At 37.0% G+C, this 12,419-nt stretch overlaps 1 protein-coding gene across 1 annotated transcript in view; it reads right to left on the reverse strand.

The window, feature by feature from the left end:
* Positions 1-12,419, reverse strand: part of LOC140156525 (NADPH oxidase 5-like) — a 44,709-nt gene that overhangs the window by 17,287 nt on the left and 15,003 nt on the right. Inside the window, exons 8-9 of the mRNA XM_072179466.1 lie at positions 12,185-12,411; positions 8,934-9,149 (exon numbers count right to left, since the gene is read on the reverse strand). Of these exons, the coding sequence (XP_072035567.1) occupies positions 8,934-9,149; positions 12,185-12,411 (443 nt within the window). The remainder of the gene's footprint in view (positions 1-8,933; positions 9,150-12,184; positions 12,412-12,419) is intronic.

Raw genomic sequence — 12,419 nt, forward strand, 5'->3', positions numbered from 1 at the left:
CATAGATGGAAAGAGTTGGCACAAGTGCCAAAATGCTGGCAAAAGGTAGTTTTAAGCTCCTCGACACTGGGATAAGGTGTCTCCCTTTATCATCATCATTATTTACTTTTGCACTTTATTATCCAATTCAATTTTACCATTAATTGTGATTAATTAGTTGATGTCGAAGCAAGCAGCATCGACGATCGATTCCATGATCGAAACAGCATCGATGACCGATCCCATGATCTGAACAGCATCGATGATCGATCCCATGATCGACGCAACATCGATGATCGATCCCATGATCTCATGATCGAAGCAACATCGATGATCGATCCCATGATCGGAACAGCGTCGATGATCGATCCCATGATCTGAACAGCATCGACTATCGATCTCATGATCGAAGCAACATCGATGACCGATCCCATGATCGAAACAGCATCGATGATCGATCCATGATCGGAACAGCATCAATGATCGATCCCATGATTGGAACAGCATCGACTATCGATTTCATGACCGAAGCAACATCGATGATCGATCCAATGATCGGAACAGCATCGACGATCGATCCCATGATCGAAACAGTATCGATGATTGATTCCATGATCGAAACAGCATCGATGATCGATCCCATGATCGAAGCAACATCGATGATCGATCCCATGATCGGAACAGCATCGACTATCGATCTCATGATCGAAGCAACATCGACGATCGATCTCATGATCGAACAGATTTTTTTTACCTGGTGCCTAAGACAAATGTTCTAGTTGAAATTTGTGTCTTGCAATTATTAAAGAGTTAACAAAAAATATCACCCTGCCCTTTCTAAACCAGCAAATATTATATAAAACATTCATCGTTATTGACGGGCGTAAGGCATATCTTTATTAACATCGAACGCATGGTAATGCATGGATCTGATGGCTGCAACTACTCATCATACACCATCTGTTTTCTTTGATTATGTAAGAGGTAAAAGCTTTTGCTAAATGCATGAATAACCACGATAACAATAACTTGACACAAATGCCAAGGAAAATACGCTGATGTACGAACACGAAATATCCATTTATTTCAGCATACTTAGCTGAATTTGGTTCAATTGATTGATTTAAAAGCAATCATTTTTGTTAGACATTACAATTTCCAGTCCAATGTTATTTTACAGAATCAATAAAAACAGTTCTCTTGGAGAAATGAGATATATAGCAAGGCACTGGACGTAAATGCTCATTGAACATATGTGACCCGGCAGCACAAATGAGCCGTAAATTCCCTAAATTGTATTCTGAGTTACGGTGTAAAATGTGTACGAAGGTCGTATTCATCGGTAATTTAAGCTGGCCCGACATCCGTCTCATTTCGATAGTCAAAAACTAATCAATAATCCTATTGTTGAAGTGGATAATAAGCTTCTACCTTAGATGGCTATAGAACTTTTAATAGTTCTGGTCTTTGTTTGCTTATATTGCTAAATCCTGTTCAAGTGGTGGGTTACCAGGCATTGTATTTTGTACAGGTATGCATAACCAACAATTAACAATGAGAGAACTTTCTTAAACCTCGTTGACTTGGGGATGATTTGAAATGACCGCCAATTATGACTGTTTGATATTTATTGCCAACGATGTGGAAAAAGAGACACATGTAAAAACGTAAAAGCTACAAGTTTGTTGAAGGGGTAAAGTTCAATACAAACCATAACCCCGCTTCTGGATATCGTTTGAAGTCAAATGATATACCATTTTTAAGTTTATGATGTTTATTTTTAAACACGAAATAAAACAAAATTGACTGGGGGAGGAATTTACGGCTCATTTGCCGTGGACGGTCACATATAAAGGTACCGTTATTCTATTCTTCTTGCAGCGTGCACTGTATTACAGGAGTTCATTATTGTTATTATATTATTATTATCATTATTATTATTATTATTATTATTATTATTATTATTATCATCATCATTATTTATTTTTGCACTTTATTTTCCAATACAATTTTACCATTAATTGTGATTAATTAGTTGATGTCGAAGCAAGCAGCATCGACGATCGATTCCATGATCGAAACAGCATCGATGACCGATCCCATGATCTGAACAGCATCGATGATCGATCCCATGATCGAAGCAACATCGATGATCGATCCCATGATCGGAACAGCATCGATGATCGATCCCATGATTGGAACAGCATCGACTATCGATCTCATGATCGAAGCAACATCGATGTCGATCCCATGATCGAAACAGCATCGATGATCGATCCATGATCGGAACAGCATCAATGATCGATCCCATGATCGGAACAGCATCGACTATCGATTTCATGACCGAAGCAACATCGATGATCGATCCAATGATCGGAACAGCATCGACGATCGATCCCATGATCGAAACAGCATCGATGATTGATTCCATGATCGAAACAGCATCGATGATCGATCCCATGATCGAAGCAACATCGATGATCGATCCCATGATCGGAACAGCATCGACTATCGATCTCATGATCGAAGCAACATCGACGATCGATCTCATGATCGAACAGATTTTTTTTACCTGGTGCCTAAGACAAATGTTCTAGTTGAAATTTGTGTCTTGCAATTATTGAAAAGTTAACAAAAATATTACCCTGCCCTTTCTAAACCAGCAAATATTATATAAAACATTCATCATTATTGACGGGCGTAAGGCATATCTTTATTCACATCGAACGCATGGTAATGCATGGATCTGATGGCTGCAACTACTCATCATACGCCATCTGTTTTCTTTGATTATGTAAGAGGTAAAAGCTTTTGCTAAATGCATGAATAACCACGATAACAATAACTTGACACAAATGCCAAGGAGAATACGGTGATGTACGAACACGAAATGTCCATTTATTTCAGCATACTTAGCTGAATTTGGTTCAATTGATTGATTTGGACCTTAAAAGCAATCAATTTTAGACATTACAATTTCAAGTCCAATGTTATTATACAGAATCAATAAAAACAGTTCTCTGGGAGAAATGAGATATATAGCAAGGCACTGGACGTAAATGCTCATTGAACATAAATTATAAAGGTACCGTTATTCTATTCTTCTTGCAGCGTGCACTGTATTACAGGAGTTCATTATTGTTATTATATTATTATTATTATTATACTATTATCATTATTATTATCGTCGTCGTCGTCGTCGTAGTCGTCATCATCATCATCATCATCATCATCATCATCATCATCATCATCATCATCATCATCATCATCATCATCATCATCATTATTATTATTATTATTATTATTATTATTATTATTATTATTATTATTATTATTATTACTCCTCTCCACCCAGGTGTATAAATGAGTACCGGTATTCTTAAATGCTGGGAAGGTGTAGCGATCCCCCAATAGCATTATTACATGGAGGAGTCTGGCCAATCGGCAATTAAAGAGAGATGGGTATTTCGAAAATTGAAATACAGGATCATCTCCTTCACTTTTACTTAGTGTATTATTATTATTATTATTATTATTATTATTATTATTATTATTATTATTATTATTATTATTATATTATTATTATTATATTTGTTATTGTTGTCGTTATCATCACTGATCATGCTTATCTAATCTAGGTAAACGATGCGCAAGTCTTTATCCATTATCATTCAGTAAATCTTTCATTTCTTTATCCGTCAGAAATATCCGGACTTTCATGTCCAGAGACAAAACAACAACAACTATAATACCAAACATATGAAGAGCTTAGTTGCAAAAGCCCTTACATCCACCTCTGGGTGAAATTGAGTTATTGGCATGACATTATAGTGTGGTTAAAAATACACATTTTGGTGGTTGTTTGACTTTCTTACCAGCTTCCTTCCGGAGATATCGTATATTTCCCGTTTGAGAAATCTTAGGGAATTTCCGGAAAGCTGAACTTAAAATGAATTTATTTTTTATTTTTTCATATATACTAGTAGCCTTGAATGTTTTTACCTATTAAAAAAAGGAACTGTTTTGGGGTCACTATCACTATTCAATCATTTGAATTAACAAAAGTTGTAGCTTCGGAAATATTCAAAAATGCCATTTTGCCGAATTGAATTAAAAATTCATACTTAAAAAAGTAAATGAGATATTTCAATTTTTCTTTTTGATTTTGAAAACATTAGTCAAGTTACATAAAGTAGTGCAAAATTGTTTTTGTTGCAAAAGCCCTTACATCCACAAAAGGCGCGATACAAAAGAAATCATAAAAATAAATAGGAAGGCTAGAAAATTGTACCAAACCTATTTTTTTAGTTTCTATTCATCAACACTTTATTCAAAACCAAATATCAAATCGAAAAAGTAATTATTGCACAATTAAAAGAAACCCGTTTTTCTTAAAAAGTCAAAAAGTGGATGTAAGGGCCTTTGCAACAAACTCTTCATATGTGACCATCCATCTCAAACCGCTCGTAAAGTCGGCAAATTGTATTTCGAGTTACAGTCCAAACTGTGCATAAAGCTTGTATTCAAAATGTACCTAATAATTGTCCTACAAGTTTCTCATTTCAGTCCAGTCAAGTACCAATCTTTAATCCTGTTGTTGAAGAGGATAATAAGCTTATACTTATAGTAAATAGCTTTAGTCTTTGTTTGCTTTGGCTAAATCCTGTTCAAGTGGTGGGTTAACCAACAATTAACAATGAGAGGACATTCCTGAACCTCGTTGACTTGGGGATGATTTGAAGTGACCGCCAATTATGACCATTTGATATTTAATACCAGCAATATAGAAAAAGAGATATATTGAAGCACCAAAATAATGTACCTTTTTACTGAAGGAGCAAAGTTTAACAAGCCATAACTCCGCTTCTGGATATCGCTTGATATCATTGTAAAGCTTATGATATATATTTTCTAAACACGGAAGAAAACAAAATTGACCAGGGGCCGACTTTACGAGCGTTTCGATGTGGATGGTCACATTATGTATATCGGAGCACACGCAAAGGTGTCATTTTGGATATTGCTTGTATTGTACGTGCTTTGCAAACACACATATTGCACTGATACACCGTTTTTCTCAGGCGGCGGATGACATGATCGCGCCGGCAACTCGTGAAACCGCCCGGCCGTATGGCATTTTCCATATACTCGGTTAGTTTTGTGGGGTTCATTATCGAACCCCAACGGTTTTAGCTTGTATTTATATTATTTATCAACATAAGCCTATTTGTTTGTGATATTTCAAGCGATTTAAAATTTCAAAATAATCCCATTCAATTACACGGTTGACGATGAAAATTTACTGAATTTAGGGACTGCATGTCATACACCACCTGGTTTTTCTATTGGTTATATGGAATAGCCACCGAAGGTGTTTCTACTTTGATAAAAAATAATACAATGCGGGAAATGCTCGATACTGTAAACCTTATTTGCATAATTACAGGTTAACTTCGGGTATGGTCATACATCGTGTATTCACCTGTATGCGCATTGATGCAGAGATATGACGGTAGATTGTAATGTAATTGAGCCCCACTTGAGAGGTATCATATTCATCTCACGTGATTAGGAGCTATCATCCTTTCACCTGTCCTTTGGCTGTGGAGCAGGCGACCACAAGATTTCGCCATGCACATCGATCTTTGGCAAGTGCATCTATTTGTTCTGCTTGAATGTCTTGTACCAGGGATCTACACGAAGGGATAAGCATCCTTGACTGCTGCCCTCATTCGGAATATGTATCCTAGGTCTAGACAATAGGCAGATTAGCGGCCATTTTGTCCTCGACATGATTTATTCACGTGTCTTATACTTTAGTACACAAATATATAAGTTAACAGGTTTACAATATTAAAATTATATTTTGAATATACAATATATTCTGTAGTAAAGCGATCAAATGACGGTGATTGTTCAGGTATTATATCGTCGGGTGCATCACATACTGGTCTATCTTGAATTTTTGACTTTTTTGAGAAAATTGGCATATAGTTCTTTTTTACGGAGCTCTTCAAATACAACAAATTACAGACCTCAAATTTTCCTAGATAATTAGTTATAAAATGTTTGATTTAAACTATCTATGATTTTTTCAAAATACGTATTTTCACATACTGATCTATCTCGAAAAAAACACGCGTTTCTAGAAAATCGCAATTGAAAATCTTCGTATTAAGTTTACCTTTCTATAATATTTAATTAGACTACGGATTTTCATGAAAGTGGTTTTAAATTAAAGCATACACTTAGCAGATTTATTTAAGTGGAATCTTTAATTATATTTACGTATGTAATATTGCTTAAAACTACACTTAAGTTGTAGTTCTGTATGTGAAATCGTTAATTTCCCGATATCGTATTGAAAGTGCATTACATACTGGTCTATCTCGAGATAGACCAGTATGTGATGCGTCTAAAGTCACATCATTGTTCGCGAAATCGAGATAGCCCCAAGATAGACCAGTATGAAACGAATTTTAAATACGATATCGGGAAATTAACTATTTCACATACAGAACTACAACTTTAGTGTAGTTTTAAGCAATACTGCATACATAAATATAATTCAAAATTCCACTTAAATAAATTTGTTAAGTATATGCTTTAATTTAAAACCACTTTCATTAAAATCCATAGTATAATTAAATTATAGAAAGGTTAACTTAATACGAAGATTTTCAATTGCGATTTTCTCGAAATGCGTGTTTTTCGAGATAGACCAGTATGTGATGCGTCCGACGATATGCTTGATAAAATTAAACTGTCTGACCAACTAGTATTCTACTCCGCCGTCAGTGTGATTCCAGGCACTCCACGTACCGTGTTGAGAAGGTGGAGGAGACTAAAGCTGTATTAACGAACACGCATGCGTTAAAAATGATGTAGCCTAAGTCGAACAATAGAGTGACGTAGTTTCCGGCATTGTTCCTATGCACTTTCACCCTCCTGGTTGACGTCCCGGTCTTCTTTTGCCGTAGATATTCTCTTAGCATTCCATACCATTTTTCATCCCGATTTGGCAGTGACGTCAATGCGTTGAGGCAGCTGTTTCGCGATGTGTTTTAGTGCGTGCCTGTATACGCCAGCGCTTTGAGCGAACGCTAGCGATTTGAAGCTGCGCCCAATGAAATGCGCAATGACGTCACTGCCACATTAGGGTGAAAATGGTATAGCCGGCTCCTTCTTCCCCTGTAACACACGAAGGAAATATCCTTACGAAGTGGATAAGGGGCCCAGTGTTGGTCACTGCATTATGCTGGCATTTGATAAATGACCTTCCCGTTTAATCCTGACGCAGGAGGTAGCAAAAGCGTTCAGTGTTGCCTAATGTCCTGTAACAACACTCATGATATACAACCATAGAGGATACGCAGGTAGTGTTTACCTTTGCAGAGTGGGATAATTGGGGACTTGTTCCAGCTTCCAAAAGCACAGCATGCTATTAAATGTAATTACGGGCAATACATGATACAAGAGAATCACAACACGTTTATTAGTTATTGACCACCACTAATTGTCCTGGACCATAAAAAATTGAATTGCCTTTAAATCACTGTTAATATTAACCATTAACAGGCCAGCAGCAAGCTTTTGGTAATTGAACTACGCTTTATATCCACTTTAGAAGAGCCCCGCAGGGCTTGCGAGATCGAAGCAGGTAACTACATTGTCTGATAGACCGTTACTGTATAGACCACTTGACATCACTGTTTATCAACAAAGGCGAGGGACTCGTCTATCGATATGCTCGAACGAGCCGCTACACTGTTCAATGGCTTTCCTGTACTATATGAAATGTGGCGGGCGATTTAAAATGCACGTGCCCTTAGCAGACTACGATGCGTACGCACACTGCAGGGCAAAGAACAATGGAAATGGCCATAATGCGCGCGCATACTGCCGGGCAATGACGTCACATGCCAAGTGGTCTATATAGTTATCGATAAGTATTATACAAGAAGGAGCTTCTGGCAAATCGGGCTACGTGATCTGTACAGAGTGGTGTATTGTCTCGTAATCCGTATGTCGGTGGTTCAATCTTAAAAAGATTCAATAGTGCATTCTCGCAAGTCGGAACAAAATGGCCACGCGTGGCTGTGGATTCAACCTATGGCGATTTCTGCCATGAAGATATCGCGGCGATGACACTGTGTGTGAGTGAGGATAAAGGGCATTCAACCCGAAGGTGGAAAAAGTACGTGAACTCGCGCTATTCTCCTTTAAACATTATTCTAGCACACCAAGGTCCGTATGCACAAAAGAGTTAGACTGGGTTTAAAGTTAGACCTGGTCTAAGTTGAATTTAGTCCCAGGAGAAAAGACATTTTCCTTTACATTTGCGGAAGTTATTTTGTATTATTTTTGAACTTTGCATTTAAATCTTTAGAATTTGCTAGCTACTCTGGGAAGGAAATAAGAGTAAAGGACCATTCTTGATGGAACTAAATTCCACTTAGTCCAGGTCTAACTTTAGACCCGGTCTAACTCTTTTGTGCATACGGACCTAAGTCTTAAATAAAACTCCGCACGGAGTTAACCCAGCAAACTCTCACTGTGAAATGCAGAACTACGAATCAGCACTTTCTTGTGCATTTTTGGTTGTACTGCTACTCATTGTTTGGGGTCATTATCAGCTCTTGCGATTCGAGGGTGAGGTGAATCCGATTATTTCGATCGACCATCGATGCTTTATTCTTAATTGAAATATCAATTACTAGGCTATCATTAATTGTTATTACATTTTAATCTTTATTTGTAATTTATTATCCAATACAATTTTACCGTTAATTCTGATTAATTAATTGATGTCTTAAAGACAAAAGGGGTAAAGGGCCTTATATTATACATAAACGATGACACTATACCGGGGTTTGAACCAGGAAACTTGCGATCACGAGTTGAACCCGTAACTAGTGGTAACACTGCATCACTGTGCCTAAATAAGAACTAACCTTTTTAATTTTGAGTATATTTCGTGGAATATCCCTGGTCAGCGTATGGTTACAGTTAGGACACGTAGCTGTTTTTTTATATCTTCGATATCTGCACACGATAGACTGTATAATGGAAGCAAAGGGTGTAACACCAATACCTGCACCGATAAGTACGGCGTGATCTGCTGTGAATGTACTGGTGCTGGGTGTTCCGTATGGTCCTTGGATGTAAACCTGCAAAGTAACCGGTAACATTCTCAATTCGTTAGTTTCTCACCTCGTCTCAAGGGAATGAACACACCTCCACTTGAAACTCATCCTCTCTCTTTGTGGAAAATTCATCTTTCTCAGAGGGTGTATGAAATTCAAATGGAGCTACCAGATGTGTTCATTCCATTTGAAATTCATACCCACGTGGAAGATATTTCCCAAATCTTCCTCAGGGGTAGTGTGGATGTTAAACGGAATAGCCCAGTTGTATAAGAAAAGTCTCCAGGTATGACACGTTATATGTGATGCGATCAAGCAAAATCAGTCGGAACTCGCAAATATTGATTTTGAGATATAGCCAAACAAAGGAAATATTTCCTTTTGTTTCCTATTGTTTTGGAAACTCTTTAATTGCTTATATCTTTGGAACTGGTTGTTCAATTACAATGGGGCTTTCTGCAAATTCCAGCTTTGTGAATGCTTTTTTCTATCCTATAAAAAACTGAAAATTAAATTTTTCCGAGTTCCGACTGATTTTGCTTGATCGCATCACATATACCATACATTTAGTCAGAAAGGGGCGGGAACAAGAAACAATACAGAAAAGTATGATACATGTAGAATAGTAGCCAGTATAAAACTTAAAATATAACCCGACATTTAAATGTTTTCTGTAAAACATTTGTGTTTGCTGTGCAGTAAATTCCCAACAAATGTTAATTAATGTTATGAAAACGTTTCATACCATTAATGTACCTTTTATATAACCCGACATAAAAACGTTTTCTGACAATCTTTTATAACCTTTTGCGAATGATGTCGAAAACGTTTTGTGTTTGCTGGGATGCTGACGACGAAGCTGATGAGGGTGTAAATCATGATATCATATAATGACGATGACGACGACAACGATGATGCGATGATGATGAGACGACGACGATGACGACGATAATGATGAGGAAAATGTAATCTTAAACAACGTCACATTTCTATATACTTGAACATTTCTATCTTGTCCATTAGTACTTGTGCAGCTTTTACCCACCATACACCAGTCAATTTTACCATAAATGTTTTACCATAAATTTTATGCAATTAATTATTTTTAAGATGAATCAATATCTATCAAAAGCCGAATTCGTATTCGGCTTTTGGTAAATTCGTGTTACTCATAAATTATTAGGGATTAATGCTCTATAGAGCAGCATATCAAATAATCGTCGACCGTACTGCGCTGCACCGTTAGCTAACCCTGCACAGCGTCACCATCAGGTCAATAATTACACATACTGCAGTTACTGTCCGTTTTCCTATACATAATACACAGTGCTCTTTCCCATTGACGCGTGACCTCTACAAATAGCCTACGCAAAAAGTATGGGGATATGCCTAGTTAACGTCGCTGTGTGAAAAATAACCGGCCAATATTAAAAGTACTCTTCTAAAGTTCTAGAAAATATAGTTTTGTAATATGTCCTAAATTTTTAGCTAATTTAGATGTTTGGAAATATTCGCACTTTGGTGTTTTAGTTAATGTTATAGGTAATAGTACATTGCCTAGTTAACGTCGCTGTGTGAAAAATAACCGGCCAATATTAAAAGTACTCTTCTAAAATTCTAGACAATATAGTTTTGTAACATGTCCTAAATTTTTAGCTAATTTAGATGTTTGGAAATATTCGCACTTTGGTGTTTTAGGAAGGATATGTAAACGACAGATAACACCAAAAATATGAAGAAATTATTTCCAAACCGTGTTAAGTCTGCAAACCACCATGTTTCTCATTTTCAAGAACGCTGGTTAACAATAAGCACGTATTGTCTCATTTCGTAAACAAAGCCCACACACAATTGTTCTCTAGCGCTCGCTTTATAATCGTTCACCCAACTGAAAGGATAATCCCAGCGCATTGCTCCATTGTACGTGTAAAAGCAGAAACATATGATGTGTGTATTTAACCAGAGAAGATATGATTTAATCAGTTGAGCTGTTTTCAATGAGTGTTATCTTGGTTTAATAGCTTTTAATGGGGTTTAAGTCCTGCAAAGGTCGAATTGAATTCTACCGTAGACATGACTGCATCATGATTTGTACAGAAGGAATCACGTGGAAATGTCCCGGGGAAATGTAAACGCACCATCAAGCGCTAGATTACAATAAACTGAATAAAATCTTTCTATTCCATTAAATGAAAAGAGTTATAATCATATTATTGAACAGGATAATTGAAGCTTGCACTCTCTCATTGTGTCTATAGAAATGTCAGCCACAGACCGCACACAGTTTAATTCATACAATACATACAAGAGCTTATGATTTGAAAAGATCGCCGCTTGATAATTTTATTCATAGCATGTTCGAGCGTTAAAGTATTTCTGGTACTAGCTATAGGCCTAATGACATGTTGATAATGTTGATGGTGGTGCATTTTTCCATTGATATGTCAATGTGTGATTATAATCTCAAATCATTGAAATGTCCTTTTATTTTGGTCTATGTTAAAATCCATTGTTTGACTTGCAGTTGAATATATGTGTTGAACGAATATGGTAATCTCTTGTCAGGGGATTGAACTTCCAGTCAGGTATTGAAAACAAAAAACTAACAACAAATCGAATTTTCTTGTGTTGGCAACGTCAAATAGGGTAATGAGCATGCGCAGATCGTAAAAAGTGTCATTTCAGCTAATGAATGGAAACACTGTGGTATCTCATATCGTTCAGGTCATGTGGTTAGCCTAAGTCGCTCGGCCTATCTCGAAAAAAAATCGCCATGCGTAGCCAGGGCCGGATTTACCTTTTTGGGGGCCCTGGGCCAGGCCAAAGTTTGTTGGCCTGCTAGGACATTTGCGCGCGAAGTGTTGTTCGGCTAAAATGGAAGATGCACACTGCATCTAGAGCTAAAAGCGCTCGAACCCTTGTTCTCTAATTCAAAATAATGCATGCGTAACATGAATTTATCAAAAAGACTAATCCGGATTCGGCAGTCTGCCGAATTCATAACGATATTATGGTCAAATCAGTAATTCAATAATATAATAACCTCCTTATAAACTTACTCTCATTTTCTCTCTTGATTTTAGATCAAATGCAATATGCGTGTCGTTATCCTTGACTGCATCCCCTTCCACGTCGTCGGTTGTAGACAGCCGGACACATAATTTCTCAAATCGCTTTACAGTCTTGTCCTTTTCTCGCTGTGTACGAGATCGAAGCCCGAGAATGTTGAAGTGTGCATACAAACGTTTAGTCCAGGTACCACGTGACTGAACATGGAGATGAATATCTGAAAAA

The sequence above is a fragment of the Amphiura filiformis genome, chromosome 7, assembly GCF_039555335.1.
Source record: "Amphiura filiformis chromosome 7, Afil_fr2py, whole genome shotgun sequence".
Lineage (NCBI taxonomy): Eukaryota > Metazoa > Echinodermata > Ophiuroidea > Amphilepidida > Amphiuridae > Amphiura > Amphiura filiformis.